This window comes from Martes martes, assembly GCF_963455335.1.
Source record: "Martes martes genome assembly, chromosome: 4".
Lineage (NCBI taxonomy): Eukaryota > Metazoa > Chordata > Mammalia > Carnivora > Mustelidae > Martes > Martes martes.
The window spans coordinates 180,632,462-180,654,183 of record NC_137891.1 but is presented as its reverse complement, the minus strand read 5'-3'; the positions used below and the strand labels follow the sequence as shown (position 1 = coordinate 180,654,183).

Here is a 21,722-nt window from a genome sequence, read left to right as displayed (position 1 = left end):
GGCTCTTGGACATGGTGTTGAGATGGAGGATGTCCTGCTGTGTCACTGGACAGATACCTCAAATCAGAAGTCAAGCATCATATGAATTATCAACACTTTGGAACCTACTGAAGTCCCTGAGATTTTTATATTTTAAAAAACCAGTATAGAACTTACTTTGGAATGCATCAGACTACAAAATGGATGGATGCGTGGGTAGATGGAGGGATGTGAGATACAGCAAACCAAATAAAATGTCAATTGTAGGATCTAGGTGGTGGGTATAAAGGAGTTCACCATCTACTTCTTTTGACTTTCCTGTGTGTCTGACATTGTCATAAAAAAAATGTTGGGGGAAAAAATGGGCAGAGTCCTGATCGTATGTCCAAGCTTGAATCTTGATAGTTTGCCTTTCAGGGTTACCCTTTTTCCCTTAATTATATGAGGAAATGGAGTGATTTATAAAGAAAGTGTCCTTTAAAGCCCATTCCCTCAATGACTGACTCAGCAGTTTCAGAAGCTCTGTAGAAGGCTTAGACTTCCTTGGGTCTGAGTTTGATAAGCCCAAGATTTGTAATAATAATTATAACAATAACAATAACAATAATAATAATAATGGGACAAATGTGTGGTCAGTGCATAGCGGTCACCACTCTAAATGCTTCACACATATGATTGTATTCCATCCTCACAGAACCCTTTGGGGTGCAGAGTATTATTAACCCCATTTTACAGATGAGAAAACTGAGGCATAGAGAAAGAAGTAACACACCCAAAGTCCCAGAGCTGGTGTGCGGTGGGTTAGGAGTATAGGACAGAATAGTTGCTGTGTCAGATAACTAACCTTGTACCGAGCTTCATGGGAGGTAGACAGCGATTATCCGTGGAATTCAGGGTCATCGTTGGGTTGTTTCAGCTACTGGTGGTTTGGGCTCTGAGTTGTATAAAAGATGTCTTCTCTGTGATGAACAGGACCAAGTTCATCTGCGCTAGATGTCACTGTTTAAAAAGATAGTCTTAAAAATCTGCAGAAATTGTGATTACCCTGTAAGGTCCATCTATCCACTCCAACCTCTGCTGATTTCTCCTTTAAGCATGACGGTGCATTTCATCTGTTCTAAATGTGACGCTGAAAAATCAGAAGATCGCATTTTCCTAACAATGTTTCTTTCCGCAAACCTTCTCTAGGGAAAACAGAGAGTATGAAAGCCTACCTAAAGAGCGCAGAAGGCTTTTTTGTCCTGAATAAAAGTACTACTGTTGGAAGGCATGAAGACTCAGACCTTGTTTTAGAGGTAAGGACTGGCCCTGCCCAGTCTCACCGTCTTACCCCCTCTAAACACCCCTGCTGTTCTGTGGACTGAGTCTCTTTAAAAGCCCACCCTCTGGCTTACATCTTCCCTCCACGGGAAAGCAGATGAAAAGCAGATCCTGGGGTCCTGGGATCCAGCCCCACATCGGGCTCCCTGCTCAGCAGGAGACCTATAACCACCTGCGGAATGTACTGGGTCTCCCCAGCATGTGTAGTGAAAATGAGTATGAGATTAAGGGTGATGTGCCGTCTGTCCTTTGCTGACCATGAGTACAGATGCCCTACTTGTCCTCCCCTCCCCTCAGCCAAATGGGGCCATTTGGAAGGGGGCATGGAGCTGATGCTTTGACCTTTACCTGCTCTGATGTTTTGACCTTCACCAAGGGCCACCTGAAGAACTCAGCTTGAACAATGGCCTCTCACCCTTTCCAGAGGCTTTTGGAAACTGTTGTGACTTGTATCACATTTTGAGAATGTTATATAAATGGTATTATACCACATGTGACCTTTTGAGGTTGGTTGGTTTTGTTTTTTTTTTCTCACTCAACATAATGTCCTCGAGATCCATTTAGGTTTTTGGCCTGTTTCTTTTTTGCTGGGGAGTAATATTTCCATGGTGTAGATGTAACATTGTTTGTTTAAACATTCACATGTTAAAGGACATTTTGATTGTTTCTAACCTGAGGTTCTAACAGACAAATCTACTTATGAACATTTGAGCGCAGGTTTTTGTGTAAATTCAAGTTTTTATTCCTCTGGGATAAATGTTCAGGAGTGTGATTGCTGGATCAGAGGGAAGGTGTATGGTTTCTAAAGAAACATGCCAGCCTGTTGTCCAGGGTAGCTGTACCATTTAACATCCCCACCAGCAAATGTATGGGACATGGTTTCTCTGCATCTTCATCAGCAACTGGTGTTATCGCTGGTTTTTTATTTTAGCTGTTCCGGTGTGTCATGATGCCTCCCCATGGTCTTCATTTCAATTTCCCCCATAGCTAGTGATGTTGGATATCTTTTCATGGGCTTATTGGCCATGTGCACATCCTCTTTGGTGAAATGTTCCTTCATGTCTTTTGCCCATTTTCTAATCACATTGCTTGGTTTTTCTCTACTGAGTTTTGAGAGTTGGTTTTTGTTGTTTTTTTTTAAGATTTTATTTATTTGACAGACAGAGATCACAAGCAGGCAGAAAGGCAGGCAGAGAGAGAGAGGGAAGCAGGCTCCCTGCTGAGCAGAGAGCCTGATGTAGGGCTCCATCCCAGGACCCTGGGATCATGACCTGAGCCGAAGGCAGAGGCTTTAACCCACTGAGCTACCCAGGCGCCCCGAGTTCTGAGAGTTTTTTAAAAAATATTTTAGATATGTGTCCCTTTTCACATACAGAGCTTGCAGATCATTCCTCCTGGCTGATCGCTTATCTTTTCATTCTCTTAACAGAATATTTCACAGGGCAGAAGTTTTAGATTTTGATTAACTTCAGTTGATCATTTTTTTTCTTTTGTGAATCATGCTTTTCATGTCCTGTCCAAGAATACATCACCGAGTCCTTGATCCAAGGGGTTTCTCATATGTTTTCTTCTAAAAGTTTTCTAGGTTTTGTGTTTAAATCTACGAACCATTTTGAGTTCATTTTTATATATGACATGAGATTTAGGTCCAGGTTCTTTTTTATTGCATGTGGATGTGTAGGTGTCCCAGCACCACTGGTTGAAAAGACTGTTCTTTCTCCATTGATTGCTTTTGGAGCTTTGTCAAAAACATTTAGACAGACTTGTGCGGGAGCTATTTCTGAGTTTCCTATATGTTTCATTGATCTATGTGTCTGTCCCTCTACCTATACAACACAGTCTTGATGACAGTAGTTATGTAAGTCTTCACACAAATAGAGTGACTCCTTTCATTTTATCCTTCTTTAAATTTTTTTTTCTTTTTACCTATTTTAGTTCTTTTGCCTTTCCACATGAATTTTAGTATAAGCCTGTCTGTATATAAAAAATATCTTGTTGGAATTTTGACAGGAATTATATTTAAGTCAATATATCAGCGTGAGAAGAACTGATATCTTTACTCTGTTGTCTTCCAATCCATGAACATGGTATGTCTGTCCTTCTGTTTAGGGGAGTCTTTGAATTCTTTCATAAATGTTCTGTAGTTTTTAGCATACCAGCTCTGTGCATGTTTTGTTAGATGTACACTTAAGTATTCATCTTTTTTAATGATTGTAAGTGGTATTATATTTTTAATTTGGTGTCCACATGTTCATTGACAGTATCTAGAAATACAGTTGATTTTTGTATGCTTATGTGCTATCTTGCAACCATAACTAAACTTTCTAGAAACTTTTTTTGTTTTTTGTTTTGTTTTTAAGATTTTATTCATTCATTTGACAGAGAGAGAGAGAGCTTAGAGTGCACAAACAAGGGGAGCAGTGGAGGGAGAAGAAAGAGAAGCAGGCCCTCCCCTGGCAGGGAGCCTGATGTGGGGTTCAGTCCCAGGACCCTAGGATCATGATCTGAGCCAGAGGCAGATGCTTAACTGACTGAGCCACCCAGGTGCCCCTAGAAATCTTTTATAGGTTTATTAGGATTTTACACATAAACAATCATGCCATCTACAAATAAAAACTTGTATTTCTCCTTTCAGAAAAGGAGTTTTTTTTTAAGATTTTATTTATTTATTTGACAGAGATCACAAGTAGGCAGAGAGGCAGGCAGAGAGAGAGAGGAGGAAGCAGACTCCCTGCTGAGCAGAGAGCCCAATGTGGGGCTCGATCCCAGGACCCTGAGATCATGACCTGAGCCAAAGGCAGAGGCCTTAACCCACTGAGCCACCCAGGTGCCCCAGAAAAGGAGATCTTAATACCCTTAATTTCCTTTTTCTTGCTTTAATGTACTAGCTGGAACATACAGTGCTCTGCAGTGATCAAAGCAGTATAAACCTATATTAATTGCTTATTCCTAATTTTCTGAGTTTATCATAAACTCTCAAATTTAAAAAATAACCCAGTGGACTGGCCCTTGAGGTTCTTATCCATGATGTGGCCTCCCTACAAGGAAGGACGCAGAAATCTCTGTTCAGTGCACAAAGTGGGGGAAAGAAAAAGAATTGCAGATTCTACTTTATCACAGCTAGGGACAGGTTTTAGGTAGTCTTCTTTCATGGCTGGCCAAAGTAGAAACAGAGATCTGTGTTTCGAACTTAAGTTTGACATTAGAAAACTGTAGGCTTCGGAGAGAGACAGACCTGGGTTTGAATCTCATTAAGTCATGGGCTGGCTGTGCGACTCTAAGCAAATTCCTTGATTTCTCTGAGCTCATGTTCCCTGTCTCTAAGCCACTGACCTCAGAAGGTTGTTGTAAGGCTTAAGTGAGAAATGTACATAAAGTGCCTGGCACATGATTCTAAGTAAATGACACCATAATTGTTAACATGGGCTCATGAAATGGAGATCGAGAAGAATCCTTAAATGCATACAGGATTAAAATGGGGAGCCACTGACATTAACAAGCTGTATGGAAAAAAGGAACTGATGAGGACAATTTTTATATAGACAGAAACCGAGTTGCATTCACTGTATAAAAATAATTGACTGCCTACTGCTCCTCAGACTTGGTTTAAGAAGTAAGTCACCCCCGCCAGCCACAGTCACATTGATTTATGAAGCAGTCGGCTGTGTTTCCAGAAGCACAATCACATTGGCTCCCTAGAGAACGGATGACACATGAATTGCCAAATGTTTTGTGAACAGACTTTTGATGGGTACTTCTGTCTTCTCTTAGACAAATCCTCTTCCCAAAGCTTAAATGGATTTGGGAGTGGAGATTTGTTTAAAAAGGGTTGCAGGGACACAGGCCCATTTTGAAAAATTGAAACTTGTGGATGTGTCAACATTTTCTAGTTCTGTAAAATAAGACAAGGTGAAAATTGCTTCTCTGCTGAGTTCCTTGGGCTTTTCTGATGAGAGGAATCACCCTTGATTAGCTATGAGGCACGCTGAGGACTAATTCAACAGCCAATTTATAGTTTATGTTATTTGTACCACGGGAGGTCATTTCACTAAATAAAGCTCAGAAATACATATTAATAAAAAGTCATCTTCAAAGTTACCCAGAGGTTGTGTCTAGCAAATAAAAAGGATTGTTTCATTTACCTGAGTAAATCCTAAAGAAGAGACAGTCTTATTCCCGGAGATTCATACTCACTGGCGAGGCGGATGTATTGTTCTGATTGTTGATGTCATCGGATTTTGACACTGTTTACTTTTTCCGATAATGGAAGGTCATCATATGCTTCTTTTAAAAATTTGGGAGAAAGCACAATATAAGGAAGAAAATAAAAGTCCCTTGTAATCATTGGGCTCAGGGAAAAATCAATATTGATTTTGCAGGGGTTTGCCCTGCAGACTTCTCTATCCTGTAAGGAGTTTGCTTCTCTCACGGCAAATGGAAGCCTGTTTTCGCCAGGCCAGCTTTCACAGTTTCTATCTCTCATTCCTTCCACAAATATTTACCTGGAACCTCAACACTGAGGCAAGCCTGGGGATAAAGCGATGGTAGAATAAGTCATGGTCCCCGCAGTCAGAAAGCTGCCAGGAGAGACACATTAAGTCAAAGAATCCCACGAAGACATGTATGGTTCTCTTCATGTTGGAGCTCTAAAGGAAAGGAATATAGAGGATAAGAAAGATTTAACAAGACAAGAGGAAAGGGGAATGGCATGTGCAAAGGCCCTGGGGCGGAAGAGCATATTATGGGCCCAAGGGACTGAGAGAAAAATGGATGTGTCCAGAAGAGTGGGAAGGGAGAGAGCTTAAGACATGAGTAGGCCTCCTTCGGCCACCATATCTGAAGGGCATGGGAAGAAATTGAGGAATTTTAAGCAAGGGAGGAGATATGCATTTTGATTTTGAAATGACCATTCTGGCTGTCTCTTGTAGACCCGCAATCAGGAGCTCTGTTCAGGGGCACCTGGGTGGCTCAGTCAGGTAAGTGTCCACCTTCAGCTCAGGTCACGATCTCAGGGTCCTGTGATTGAGCCCCGCATGGGGCTCCCTGCTCAGTGGGGAGCCTGCTTCTTCCTCTCCTCCCCGTTCGTGCTCTCTTTTGCTATCTCTGTCTCTCTCTCAAATAAATAAATTTAATTTTTTTTTAAGAAGAGTTCCGTTCAGAATCTCTCCTCTCCCACTTTCCACATCTTGAAAGCCCCAGCCTTGCTCATCTAAGGCATAAACCTTGTGAATTTTAACTTGTATGATCAGTTGTGGCTTGTGAACTGTAATTTTTAGAGTTAGAGGTGGCTGTTATTTCAACCCCACTGAGAAAGGGGCTCAGTTCTTCCAGAATGAAGAAATACTACAAGCCGATGATTATAGAATTTTCCATCTGTATCAGAGTGCTTGTTGAACATGAACCCTAGACATTCTGACCCAGTGGGTTCTGGGTAGGGACCAGGAATCTTCACATTATATACACTCCCCATGCGCAGGTGGGGACCAGTGTCCCATGCAGATGCTTCCAGGACGATGCCTTGAGGACCCTTCCTCCCTCTTCTTGACCACCCATGTTTCTTCCCTCCTGATGTTGTGGGAGCCCCCTTCGGGGGGGGGGCAGTGCATATATTTCAATATACTCTGTTTTAAGGGAAAGAGAAGCGAGAGTTCCACAGTGGAGAGCTGACACCCTCACCCCTCCCCAAGAACTCAACTGGGCCACACTGGAGAGATTTGGAAACCTCTCAAACCCTTCGAGGGTTTCCAAATCCCCTCGAAGACTGAGCTACAGGACAGCCTAAGTCAGCACAGCGCTGTGGCGGGCAGGGCGGGAGTTGGTGGAGAAGAACAAAGGACAAAAATGACCTGCTTATCTGGCCTGGGCACACAACGCCCTTACCAGCTGGCTGCTTTCTGGCTAGAACAGTCTAGCACGTGGCAGTCGCTTCTCAGGTGGGATCTGAGGGTCGTGGAACAAGACTGGTCCAGCAGACACACCGGCACTCATACAGCCAGATGACTCTTGTCCCTTTGCCTGGCACCTGCCGGTTCTGAGCTGTCACTTAGAAAAGACCCATCAGAGCCCATGTCGTCGTCTTGTTTATCATTATTAAACAAGGCTGCCGTGATTGTCCCGTTATTTTCATCACGTCACAGACGTGTGGGTACATCTGCTGGGCCAAAGGGCACATATATCTGTACCTCTGATGGGCGACTCTGGATTGCCCACCACAGGTTATCAGCCCTGGACAGCCGCGCCCCGGTGTGCCTTGTCCACCCACTGGATCTTCCCTTAAACCCAGCACCCATGTTGTTTTCATTTGTGTTTCTTTCTTTAAAAAAAAAGATTTTATTTATTTATTTATTTGACAGAGACAGCAAGAGAGGGAACACAAGCAGGGGGAGTGGGAGAGGGAGAAGCAGGCTCCCCGCTGAGCAGGGAGCCCAATGTGGGGCTCAATCCCAGGACCCCAGGATCATGACCTGAGCCGAAGGCAGATGCTTAACCCACTGAGCCACCCCAGTGCCCCCCTCCTGCAGCAACTGATGAGCCTACTTTCCCTCCAGCAGGTGGAGAGCTTCCAATGGCGGGGAGGGAATTTATAGAAAGTGGCTGATCCCATGTTGCTTGCTCTTTTTTCAAGATGGTAAAATACACAGAACACGTTTTCCATCTTAATCATTCTTCAGTATACGGGTCAGGGGCATTCGATACCGTCACCTTGGGCAGCCATGGCCGCCTCCACCCCTTCATCCTACAAAGCCCTGTACCCACTGGAAAACCATCCCCGGTGCCCCTCCCCCAGCCCCTGCCCCCTACCCTTCCGTTTTCTGTCTCTATGAATTTGACTCCTCTAGGTACGTCCTGTAAGTAGAATCACGCAGTGTTTGTCCTCTTACAACACTGACTTCACTTAGCATCATGTCCTCAAGGTTCATCCGTTGTTGGGATTTCCACGTGTGTCTTCAGCACCTGTTACGTATTGGCACGCCTGTCTGTGGACCCTGGGTGGTTTCCACCTTGTGGCTATTGTCAATACTGCCATGAACCCAGGCCTGCAAATATCTCTTCCAGGCCTTGCTTTCCATTCCTTTGGATGTGTACCCAAAAGTGGGCTTGCTGGGTCATATGATAATTTGATCCTTAAGTTTTCGAGGAACTACCATACCATTGCTCTCATCTGCTGCACCATTTTACATTCCCACCAACAGGGTGCAAGGACTCCACTGTCCCCACACCCCCACCAACACTGGTTTTAACCCGTTTTTTTGACAGTAGCCATTCCAACGGAAGCGAGGTGGGAGATCATAATCTCTCCAATAGTACAATAACGCAAACAGCCAGAGCGTGCGTTTCTCGACTATTTACCGCACCTCACGTGGCTTCCTATATATTCTGTGAACTGTATGTGTGTTTACAAAAATACATCCTCAAAAAAAAAAAAAAAAAAAACCCTATGGGATAGGAACTGTTATTATCATTATTATCCTCATTTACAGATGTAGAGATGGGGCTCAGAAAGGTTAAGGAACTTCCCCCAAACCACACAGCCGGTCAGGGGAGGTGGGGCTGAGTTTCAGATTCAGGCCGTCTGGCTCAGTGCTTCTAGAGAAAGAAAAGTCTCATTCCTTGGGTGTGAATTTAGCTGGGAGCATCTAAAATCTAAATATCTGGGGGCACCTGGGTGGCTCAGTTGTTAAGCATCTGCCTTCGGCTCAGGTCATGATCCCAGGGTACTGGGATCGAGCCCCACATCGGGCTCCCTGCTCGGCAGGAAGCCTGCTTCTCCCTCTCCCACTCCCCCTACTTCTGTTCCTTCTCTCGCTGTGTCAAATAAATAAATAAAATCTTTTAAAAAAATAAATAAAATCTAAATATCTGAAATTCCTTGTGAGTTCACTGGAATATTAAAATAGCTCACTGAGCTAGGGAAATTCTGCAGCCTGAAATCCAAAGTGAGGATGGTAGGTGAAACGTGCAACGCATTTTCTCGTGATCCCCATTCGCACAACTGGCTGGCGCAGCGCCATCTAGTGGGGGATTTGTTTCGGGAGGGAATGTTGACCCAGTGCTTTTTCCAACCTAGAGGAGCGTTGGGGCTGTAAGTTGAGGCCCCACAAGGATCCCATCGCGGGGTGAGGGAGCGCCTCCGAGAAGACCAAACTTGAGCTGCCCATTTAGAAGAGAAGCCTGTGGATTTTCCAGGCAGAGCAAGCAGGGAAGGACACCCCAGGTGTTGAAACAGCACGTGCAAAGGTCCGGAGATGTTTGGTGAATAGAAGGACAAAATGGTATGTTGGTGGCAATATGGAAAATGGAAGCCAGGCTAAGCATTGAAGAGGAACCTCTGCCCCTCCCCCGCCGCCCGCCCCACCCAACGCCCCGGAAAAGGCGGGGGAGGAACTGATGGTCTTTGTTATTTGGGTGGGAGAGGAGCAGGCAGAGAGGCTCCAGAACAGATCAGTCAGGGGCATGACCTTGACCCCAGGTGGCTGGTTCAGAGCCCAGCACCGCCCTGGTGGCCTGTGGGGTCTCAGGCAAGTTGTGCAGCTGTCCCCCACTGCTGTGGGGACAGTTACAGTGCTGTGGGGACAGTTACAGTGACCACGTTATAAGACCGAATTACTGGGAGGTGCTCAGACCAGTGCCTGGTGCTGTCCCTACCGCAGTAAACATTGGCTCTTGTATTTGTGTTCTACTTACAACACCACCAAGGGATGATGTCACCGTGCTCTACGTCAGAAGTCAGGGTGGACTCAGCTGGTTTCTCTGCCCCAGGTCACACAAGGCCAAAATCAGGGTGCTGGTGGGCCTGGGCGCTGACAGAGTCTCAAGGACAACTGGCTTCCAGGTGGATTCTGGTGGCTGGTGGAACTTAGCCCGTGCGGTTACGGACTGAGGTCCCCTTGGTGAGCTGGCTGTCCGTGGACGTGGCTCTCAGCCCAGAGAGGCTGCCCACATTCCAGGCTGGTGGCCCCCTTCTTCTTCAAAGCCAGCAGCATTGGGTCAAGGCCTTTTCATGTTTCAGATCTCTCTGACCCCCTGTTCTGGCTCCTCTGTCCAGCTCCAGCCAGAGAGAGTGCTCTGCTTTAAGGGCTCATGGCATTAGACTAGTCCCACCTGAACGATCAAGGATGTTCTCCCTCTTTTAAGATCACGGATTAGTAACCTCTAGATCTGCATAGTCCCTTGTGCCCTGTAAGGGAACAGAGTCCCAGGACCCAGGTTTAGGGCATGGATCTCTTTGGGGGACCCATGCTTCCTGCTATTGTTTTGGGTTTTTTTTTTTAAGATTTTATTTATTTATTTGACAGACAGAGACCACAAGTAGGCAGAGAGGCAGGCAGAGAGAGAGAGAGGAGGAAGCAGGCTCCCTGCTGAGCAGAGAGCCCGACGACTTGGGGCTCCAACCCAGGACCCTGGGATCATGACCTGAGCCAAAGGCAGAGGCTTTAACCCACTGAGCCACCCAGGTGCCCCCTTCCTGCTATTGTTAATCCTACCTCTTGCCTGCACTGTTGCCGTGGGGAGGGTGTAGATTGACGGGGTTGGTTTGAGAGCTTTTTGGAGGAACCAGCAAGGACAATGTCAGGAGCCCTGAAGAGAGGTGGCGGGTGAGCTGGGGGGTGATATGGGACGGGAAGAGGCGGGAGGGGAGTGCATCAGTACCCGGGGGGCCAGCAGGCACTGGGAGGCTCAGAGATGAGCTGGGCGTTGGAAATACACATCGGAGAATCTGGGGCTGTTGCAGTGGCCCCACCTGTGGACGGAGTGAGAAGGAAAGGGAACCGGCACTCGAATCCTCAGGAATTGTGGAATCTGGGGGCAGGCATAGGGAGAGGAGCCCAGCATGGAGGCCCAGGAGAACTCAGAGAGGGAGCAGAACCAGCAAGCTGCGGCCGGGCCAGGGAATAGATCAGTAACATACAGGTAACACATTGAGGGTTTACTTTGTGCCAGGCAGGGTTCCTGGACACTTTCATGTGTATTAACTCATTTAATCCTTATGATGAACAACCCTACGAGGCAGGCACTATCATTTCCCCCATTTTACGGATGAGGAAGTTGAGGTCCCACTTGGTGAGTTGGGGCCTGGGAACCCTGCTCAGGCAGTCTGATTTCAGGAACCAGCCTCTTCTTGAGGCTTTGCCCCTCCGCAGGGCTCCCCCAGGGAGACCAAGGTAGGAGGATGTCACTGACAGAGGCAGCCAGAGACGCCTCCCCTTCCCTTCTCCTCCCAGACTCACTGTCTCACCAGAGCCCAGCTGTTTCCTCATTTCCTTATTCTTTTGAAAACCCCAGTTTTCACTACTTTGGCACTACATCTTTCTTGAGGCAGTAAGGAGGATGGGGCTAGGGGATGAGACCGCCAAGAACCAAAAGGTGAAAGGAAATAGATCTCACGTACACACACATACACACACACACACACACACACCCCATTTAATTTTAAAAACGTCATCCTACTACCTCGAAAATTCCTCCAAACAGTACCTCCTGTCCGTCCTGCGAAGCACAGCATAGGAGACCCACTTTTGCCCGGGGAGCAACCACAGCAAGAGACTTGCCCCAGGCTGCACAGCTGGTGGAGGGGGGGTGGGACTGCAGGCTTCCCAACCTCAGAGCCCGTCCTCCTGCTCGCAGCAATGGTGAGCGGTTTGGCATTCTCTCTGTGTGCCAAAGTTCTAAGTGCGCTTTTGTATGTGTTATCTCATTGATACCTCACCCATAACCACCAGGCTGTTCTATTGTTGTCTGTATTCACGGAGGAGGAAACCGAGGCACAAAGAGAACAGGTCAGGGGCCCAAGGTCACCCAATTAGGAAGCAGGAGGGCTGCACTTTGAACCAAGGCCCCCACCCCGAAAGCCACTCCGATAAGCACCACGCCCTCCTGCCTCTTCATCCCCTTAACCATGAGGCCATGTGCCTCCCCCCGGACAAAGTGCCAGCTGCCGCAGAGAGGCTGGGGAGGCCGTGGGTGACAGTGGCAGTGGGCTGAGGGCTCAGGTGGGCAGAAACACTCTCCAGACAGTTTGAAAGCAAAGGAAAGGAATGAGGGAGGGGAGGGGAGGCGTTCTGAGGACGGTGAGCATGGTCATGGGTTAGGGGGTCACGGTGAGACTGAAGATACAAAGAGGAGACCCTCCGTGAGCTGGGACCGGACGAGGTGGGGTGACAACAAGACCACCCTGAGTCCCTTGGCAGCTGAGAGAAGGGGACTGAAAGCCGTATCCGAGAGCCTCTCCCTGCTGGAACTCCAGGTCCTGGCAGGGAGCGGAGGGCCATTTAGAGTGGGCGTAGAGTGACAGAGGCAGGTTTCATAGAAGGATTCCTAGAGAGGGCGGCCAGACTTAAGGAAACCACCCAGGATGGTGCGGTGCCCAGAGCCACTAAGAGAGAGGAACTGTTCCCACCCTAGACCTGAAGGCTGAAGGGGTTCCATCTTCTGGAACCCCCAACAGGAGCTGTGACTTTTGGTGGGAGGGTGTACCCAGCCCATGGTGACCCCAAGGACGGGAGCCAGGGGAGTAAGTACCCCAACCTCTCTCCTCCCTGCTCGGATCCCTGATTCCCCGTTGACCAACCCCAACCCGATGCCAGAGGCAAGGAGCCTATCAGCCCGTTGACAAAGCCACATGGGCTGACCTGCTGGGGCAGAGGGCCAGGGGGAGCAGGTGGGTGAGGATGGGGGGGGGCAAGTGGGGGACGTCTGGCAGGGGACAGGAGGTGAGGACCCGGAGGGCTGTTAATGAAAGACCAGGGACTGGGGGCTGGGGGACCCGAAGGGAGCAGCATGTGGCTGGGCTGGGCCGACTTGAGGACAGAGGTGAGGTGAGGGTGGTGGGGAGATGGGGACAGAGCTGGACTTGGAGGAGCTGGTGAGCTTGAGCGGGGAGCCAGGCCTGGGCAGGTGAAGGGGAGTGCCCACAGGGAGTGGATGTGGCAGAGGCCACAAGGAATCAAAGAGGAAGGGAAGGAGGAGGAGGAAGGGAGGAGGAGGAAGACCATGCTCTGAGACTCAGCTTCTGAGTTCCAGATGAGGCAGGGCTGAGAACTGGCTCTGAGGGAGGGTTCCAGATAATCAGGAGCCTGGGCCGCAGGGCGACTTCCTCAAAGCCCAGGGGTCACCGAGCAGATATTTGCTGTTAGCGGATTTGTTGAAGTCTCAGCGTTTTGTGGACCCACTAAATACTTTAAAAAGATATTTAAAATGCAGGAGACTTTTAAAAATGCATGTTCCGGGGGCACCTGGGTGACTATTGGGTTAAGCGTCTGACTCTTGATGTCAGCTCAGGTCATGATCTCAGGGTCCTGAGATCGAGCATGGGGTCTTCTTAAGGTTCTCTCTCCCTCTACCTCTGCCCCTCCCCCCCCCACTGTGCACACACACGTGTGCATGCGATCTCTCCCTCAAATTAATTAATTAATAATAAAATAAAATGCATGTCCCATATTCAGTTCCACCCCACTCCTCTCTTCCTATTAAACTACTGTCTACTCTGAAAAGCATAGGGGACAAGTCAAGGATACAGATTTTGGTCCTGACAGTGCCACGGGCCAGCATCTTGATGTTGGCTGAGGCCCTTCACCTTAGCCATTTTTTTTAAAGATTTTATTAATTTATTTGAGAGAGAGGGAGACAGAGCACAAGTGTGGGGAGGGAGAGAGACAAGCAGACTCTGAGCTGAGCGCAGACCCCAACACGGGGCTTGATCCCACGATCCTGAGATCAAGACCTGAGCCAAAACCAAGAGTCCGGCCCCCAACCAACCGAGCCACCCAGATGCCCACCTCTTAGCCATTTTTAGTATTGTAGTAAAATACACATAACATTTACCATCTGAACCGTTTATACGAGTGCGGATTAGCAGTGTTAAGTGTGTTCACATAGTTATATATAACCAATCAGAACTTCTTCATCTTGCAAAACTGAAACTCTGTACCCCTTAAACCATCAAGCAATTCCCAACTTCCCCTGCCCCCGGTCCCTGGTGGCCACCATCCTACTTCCTGTTTCTGTGAGCTCGACAGCTCTGGGTACACTTCATATCAGTAGACTCGGACCGTGGTTGCCGGTGTATGCCTGGCTTATGTCACTTAGCGTCATGTCTGCAAGGTCCACACCATGTTGTCATGAGCATCGGGATTCTCTTCCTTTTTCAGGCTGGATAATGCTCCATTGTAGGCACTTGGTGCATTTTGCTTAGCCACTGATCTGACCGTGGACCCTGGGTTGTTCCCACCTTCCAGCTGTTGCGGGTAACGCTGTGAACACGGGCGTCCAGATATCTCTTCAAGCCCTTGCTTTCTGTTCCGTTGGTTGTATACCCAAAAGTGGGCTTGAGGGAACGTCTGATCATTTTATTCTTAATTTTTTGAGGAACTGCCATACCGTCTTTCTCGTTAAGCTGCATCTTTTTTTTTTTTTTTTAAAGATTTTTAAATTTGTTTGTTTGAGGGAGCATGAGAGAGCACAAGCATGAGAGGAGGGAGTGTCAGAGGGAGAAGCAGACTCCCCTCCAAGCAGGGAGCCGGGTTCGGGACTCGATCCCGGAACTCCAGGATCATGACCTGAGCGGAAGGCAGTTGCTCAACCAACCGAGCCACCCAGGTTCCTGAGCTGCACCTTTTAATGAATGCACCTATGAATGGCGAGTGGTGGGCAGCTCAGCAGGACGGAGCCCGTGCAGTCTGCCCACCTTAGCCGCAGGGCTTCTGTCCCAATAGTAGCTTTTAGCAATTTTCCCAGGAAGCCGAGGCTCTTCCCTCGGCTGTTACAGGGCCGCCCCAGGAAGCCCTCTCTTGGCCTACCATGTGGCAGGGGCTCACCCCATTTGATGGGGTCATTCAAAACTTCCTGCTTGCTTTGATTTCTTAATAATGGCCTGACAGCGACTGAGGAACTGAAAGTTATGAGTCCTGGGAAAAGAAAAACAAAATGCAGCACATAGAATTCCTCTCTTTGATGGGTTATCAAGGGTCCTCGGAGCAAGAGATCAATGAGAATGATGACAACCATGGCGTGAGTGGCATTTCCCAAAGGACGGATGTGTTTTAATATTAGAAAAAAATGCTTTCTTTTTGAGGCCAGATTGAGGTTTATAGGATATCGAGCAGATAGTACACAGAGTTCCCACATACCCACCGCCCCCCCAAGCACACACACAGCTTTCCTTATCATTAACATCTTGCTTTAAAATGGGACATCTGTGGGCGCCTGGGTAGCTCAGTGAGTTAAAGCCTCAGCCTTCGGCTCAGGTCATGATCCCAGGATCCTGGGATCGAGCACTGCATCGGGCTCTCTGCTCAGCAGGGAGCCTGCTTCCCTCTTTCTCTCTGCCTGCCTCTCTGCCTACTTGTGATCTCTGTCTGTCAAATAAATAAATAAAATCTTTTTAAAAAATAAATAAATAATAAAAATAAAATGGGACATTTGTTACCACTGAGGAACCAATACCAGTATATTATTATTAACTGAAGTCTGTAGTTTACATTAGGGCTCACTCCTCACATCGCATATTCTGTGGGTTTTGGCACATATATAACAAGTATACACCCCTGCCGTGTCATACGGAATGGTTTGGCTGCCCCGAAATCCCTGTGCTCCCCCATTCATGCCATCCCACATCCACTTTGGATGGTATGAATTCATCCCTTTGGAATTCCATCCCCTTCCAGTTCCATCCAACTGGAAAGCACTGTTCTTTTTGCTGTCTCTATAGTGTTACTTTTTTCAGAATTCCATATGGTTGAAATTGTACACTATATAGCCTATTCAGACTGGCTTTTGTCACTAAGCGCTGTGCACTTCCACGGTTTCTCCACGCCTTTTTGTGGCTTGATGGCTCATTTCTCTTCATCACTATTATTTTATTGTACAGATGTACCACAACTTACCTATCCATTTACCTCTTAAAGGACATCTCGGTTGCTTCCGGTGTGGGGCAATTATGAATAAGAATGCTATAAACATGTATCCAAAATAAATGAGTCTTAAAACTCAACAATAAAGAAACAGACAACCCAGTTTACAAATGGGTAAAGGATATGAATAGACGCCTCACCAAAGAAGACACACAGATGGCAAATAAGCTTATGAAAAGAGCCTATAGTTTTCTTCATATAGATCTTTATATATTTTGTTAGATTTATACCTAAGTATTTCTCTCTGTCTGGTCTTTCTTTTCCCTTTTTCCTTTTCTCTTTCTTTCTTTCTTTTCTTTTCTTTTCTTTTTTTTTTTTTTTTTTTGGTGCTAACGTAAATGGTGGGGTTTTTTTTGTTGTTTTTTTAAAGATCTTATTTATTTATTTGACAGAGAGAGAGATCACAAGTAAGCAGAGAGGCAGGCAGAGAGAGGGGGAAGCAGGCTCCCCACTGAGCAGAGAGCCCAATGTGGGGCTTGATCCCAGGACTCTGAGACCATGACCTGAGCCGAAGGCAGAGGCTTAACCCACTGAGCCACCCAGGTGCCCCTGGTGTTATGTTTTTAATTTTTTTTTTAATTTTTGAAAGGTTTTATTTCTTTATTTGACAGAGAGAGACACAGTGAGAGAGGGAACACAAGCAGTGGGAGTGGGAAAGGGAGAAGCAGGTTTCCTGCAGAGCAGGGAGCCCCAATGCAGGTCTCAATCCCAGGACCCTGGGATCATGACCTGAGCCAAAGGCAGATGCTTAATGACTGAGCCACCCAGGTGCCCCATGTCTTTAATTTCTAATTCCAGCTGTTCATTGCTGGTATACAGAAAAGCAATCAGCTTTTGTGTATTAATGTTGTATCTGGCAGCCTTCCTATAATTGCTTGTTAGTTCTAGGAGTGTTTTTGTTGATTCTTTGGGATTTTCTACCTAGGCAATCATGTCATTTGCAACCAGAGACAGTTTTACTTCTTCCCTCCCCATCTATGTACCTTTTATTTCCTTTTCTTGTCTTATTGCATGTCCTGGCTAGGACACCGTACTGTGTTAAAAAGGAGTATGAAAGGGGACATCCTTGTCTTGTTCCTGGTGTTAACGAGAACGTTTCTAGTTTCTCACCATTAAGTGTGATGTGAGCTTTAGGATTTTTGTAGATGTTCTTTATCAGGTTGAGGCAGTTCCTCTCTATTCCTAATTTGCCAAAGTTTTGTGGTTTTGCTTTTCAATAATGAGTAGGTGTTGAATTTGGTCAAATGCTCTTTCTTCTTCTAGTGATATGATCATGTGACTTTTCTTCTCTAGCCTGTTGAGATGATAGATTACATTAATCAGTTTTCAAGTGTTGACCAAGCCTTGCATACCTGCATACTAGCTTGTGGTGTACAATTCTTTGTATACATTGTTAGATTCAATTTGCTAACATTTTGTTGAGGATTTTGCTTCTATGTTCATGAAAGATATTGGTCTGAAGTTTCTCTTGTAATATCTGTGTCTGGTTTTCAATTTCTCTGTTCTGGAAGAGGTTGTAGAGAACTGGGATTATTCTTTTCCTTAAGTGTTTGGTGGAATTCACCAATGAATCCATCTGGGCCTGGTGCTTTCTGTTTTGAAAAGCTTTTGATTATTTTTTTAAAAGATTTTATTTATTTATTTGATAGACAGAGATCACAAGTAGGCAGAGAGGCAGGCGGAGAGAGAGGGAAGCAGGCTCCCTGCTGAGCAGAGAGCCCAATGCAGGGCTGGATCCCAGGACCCTGACAGAGGCTTTAACCCACTGAGCCACCCAGGTGCCCAAAAGCTTTTAATTATTGATTCAAAATCCTTAATAGATATGGGCTTCTTCAGATCATTTATTTCTCCTTGTATGAGTTTTGGTACACTGTAGCTTTCGAGGAGGTGGTCAGTTTCATCTAAGTTATCAAATTTGTGGGCATAGATTTACTTATAGTGTTCCTTTATTAGCCTTTTAATATTTATGGTATCAGTAGTGATGGTCTCTTTTTCATGTCTGATTTTAGTAATTTGTACCCTCTCTCTTTTTTTTCTTGATTAGCCTGCTAGAGTCTTGCCAATTTTATCGATGTTTTCAAAGAATCAACTTCTGGTTTCATCGATTTTTCTCTATTATCTTCAAATTTTTAAATTTCATTCATTTCTGTCCTAATTTTTTCTTCTGCTTGTCTTAGGCTTATATTGCTCTTCATTCTCTAATTTCTTTAAGTGGAAGCTTAGATTATTGATTTTAAGTCTTTCTTTTCTAATATATGCATTCTATGCTATAAATTTCCTTCTAAGCACTGCTTCCCTGCCTCCCACAAATTCTGATAAGTTGTATTTTAATTTGCATGTGCTTTCATTTCATTTAGATCATTTTTTCTTTTCCCTAAAGCTTCTTCCTTGACCAACATGCTGCTTAGAAGCATGTTGTTTAATGTCCAAATTCTCTGGAATTTTCAGCTGTCTTTCTGCTATTGATTCCTAGTTTGAATCTCTCATAGGCTGAGAGCATGCTTTGTATGACTTTTGTTCTTTGAAATTTTAAATTTGTTATGTTTTGTGGCTCAGAATGTGGTCTCTCTTGGCGAATGTTCTATGTGAGCTTGAGCACAATGTGCATTTTGTTGTTATTTGGTGACGCGATCTATACATGTCAATTAGATGCAGTTGACTGGTGGTGGTATTCAGTTCAGCTTTATCCTCACTAATTTTCTGCATATCTGTCCATTACTGATATAAGGATGTTGAAGTCTCCAACTGTCATAATGGATTTGTCTGTTTCTCCTGAAACTTCTTTCACTTTCTGCCATACTTATTCTGATGTTCTATCTTTAGGCACATACAGTTAAGGACTGTTTCGTCTTCTTGGAGAACTGACCCCTTTATCATCATATGTAATGCCTCTCTTTACCCTGGTAATGCTTCTGGCTCTGAAGTCTGTTCTATCTGAAATTAACATAGTTCCTCCTACTTTCTTTTTGTGTTTCAATATTTTAAGTACCCAAGTGTATGATAAAAATTTGCAACGTAGTTAAGAACACAGACATTTGAATCAAGCAAATCTGAATACAAGGCAGGCTAGCCAAGCTGGGTGACTTTGGGCAAATTAAATCATTCTGTGCCTCAGTTTCCTTATCTACAAAATAGAGAACAATCCCTTTGGATTATTGTGTAGATGAAATGGAAAATGCAGTAGCGCACTTAGCAAACTTCCTGGCATGTAATGTTAAATTAATATACTCTATTAATATAAGTTATGATATTACTATATAATAGTATAAGCTATATAATATAAACTATTATTATATTATTGATACAAGCTATTGGTATCATTGTATCATGGGACTTTACACTTGTCTAAGTGCAAATACTCTTTCTATGAATGTCAGATGAGGCACTCCGAGAAGATAAATTTAGAAACTAATTGCCAAGTCTCAGGCGGGGGTAGATATCTAACAGACACAGTGTCCTGAAAGGAGAAAGATTTCACATGTGCCCTGCAGCCACAGTCCAGAGCCCCATGCCCCAGGAATGTAGTATTTCCTCCTGGGTGCTAACCTTTGCTCACTCTTCTGACAAAAAGAAAATTACAGAGGAGCCTTCTGCCTGGCATTGCCAACTCACAGACACCGTCTGGGCACCGTCTGGGCTGGAGTCCCTTTCTTTCTGGAAAGGTAGTCACACCCGGCCCCCTACTGAAAAAGCAGATCATCACTGATGAGATAAATTCTGAGCAGCTTTTAAGAAGCAATAGAAATAACTAATCGCATGGGGAAATCTTCATTGCACACCAAGGTTTTGTAAAAGTAGTTATAAAACTGTATGTTATGTGGTGTGATCTCAGTTTTGTTTGAGCTTTTTAAAAAGCTTGTAAGCACAGACAGAGGACTAGAAGGAAGTGAACCACAGTGTTAACAGTGCCCGCCTCTGGGGGATGGGAGCCTAAGTGGTTTTAATGTCTTCTTTGTGCTTTTCTTCAATTCTCATTTTCTGTAATATTTTTTTAAATGTTATTTTTATAAAATGAAAGTGGCCAACTCCCTGCCCAGAATATGTGCTCATTCAGACTCCCCTCAGTTCCCTTTGCCTCTGTGCTGCCTGATCCCCCACCCCACAACATGGGCACCTGCTCTGGGTCTGGAGTCAGAGACCACATCCCAAGCCCCATCGCACACCAACCATGTGGCCTTGGCCAGGCCACTTCACTTCTCTGACTCTGAGCATCATCGTTTTTGAATGAGGGTTGTGGTGACCAGCCGGCCAGGGAAGGGACTTAGCACCCTCTGGTACTAAGATGTTGGGGCCCTGGCTACAGCTGTCTTCCTTCTGTATTTCAGTCTGCAGACATCGACAACCATCATGCACTTATTGAATATAATGAGGCCGAGGACAGCTTTGTTCTCCAGGACTTCAATTCCCGAAACGGCACCTTCGTCAACGAGTGCCACATTCAGAATGTGGCCGTGAAGCTGCTGCCCGGAGACATCCTGAGATTCGGGTCCGGAGGGCTGACCTACGAACTCGTCATCGAAAACGCACCCTCGGTGAGTCCAGGCCCTTGCAGGGTAGGGGCCAGAGGTGCGGTGTCCTGTCACCTTCTATACATCCAAAGGGTCGTCAAAGGGTCGTGCTTGTCCACAGCGTACCAACTGGATTTCATGCTGGGCCCACAAGTGACCTTGACCTACTGGATCTTACAAGGTTCACACCAATCAAGGTGGATCCTGGTGGGGGTGCGCATCTTAGCGCCCTCTTCTGGCCATTTCCTGGAATGACATGTAAGAGTTGCACAGGGGCCAACCCAGGGCCATAGCGTTCTCCTGAAAATGCAAACCTTGGTTAGAGCAAGAGGAAAGAAAACTCAGAGATGGATGCTTCTTTTTACGCAGATCAGCGCTCTGCAGCGTCCTTGCTTTGTGATCAGCCAGGGTTCTTTATATGCCTGGGTCTCAGGCTTCCCAATGTTGCGCGGCATTGAGAGGAAATCTTTCTGTAGAGCGTGAAAGTCAGTGTCGGCCTGGAGCAGAGACTCAGGCACGGCAGCTGTTATCATACCCTGAACAGAAATGTCCTTGGGATCCTGACCTATAATATGGTCAGTTTAAGCAAAATGCAATACAAAACTTCCCCATTAAAGCTCAGTGCCAAGGAAGACACCATTCACGGGGGAGGCAGGCTGGGGTGGGGTGAGGGGCGAGGGAGGTTAGCAGCTCAGGCTTTGGTCAGAATCCCAGCTCCGCCCCTCGCATACTCTGGTGTGCTCCTGGGCAAGCCCGTGGAGCCCCCAGAACCTCCCATTTCCTCCACAAAAATGGGGCCAATGACAGCTATGACCTTGCAGGCTCACCTTGAGGGTGGAAAGAGATGATTATAATTGTAAAACTAGCACAGTGCCCGTTCGCGGTGAGCACACAATTAATATCTGCCATGTGTGTCCCAGAGAGATGGCGTCTTTGTCTTACTCGCTGCCCCCAAGAACGCTACATGAACTGGGCCCTCCAAGGCTTAAAAGCCTTTCTGGGACAA

At 46.1% G+C, this 21,722-nt stretch overlaps 1 protein-coding gene across 1 annotated transcript in view; it reads left to right on the top strand.

The window, feature by feature from the left end:
* Positions 1–1,181: 1,181 nt before the first annotated feature.
* Positions 1,182–21,722, top strand: part of FHAD1 (forkhead associated phosphopeptide binding domain 1) — a gene marked incomplete at both ends in the record, with an annotated part of 120,644 nt that continues 100,103 nt past the window's right edge. The window contains 2 exons of the mRNA XM_080801742.1: positions 1,182–1,274; positions 20,534–20,740. Of these exons, the coding sequence (XP_080657868.1) occupies positions 1,182–1,274; positions 20,534–20,740 (300 nt within the window). The remainder of the gene's footprint in view (positions 1,275–20,533; positions 20,741–21,722) is intronic.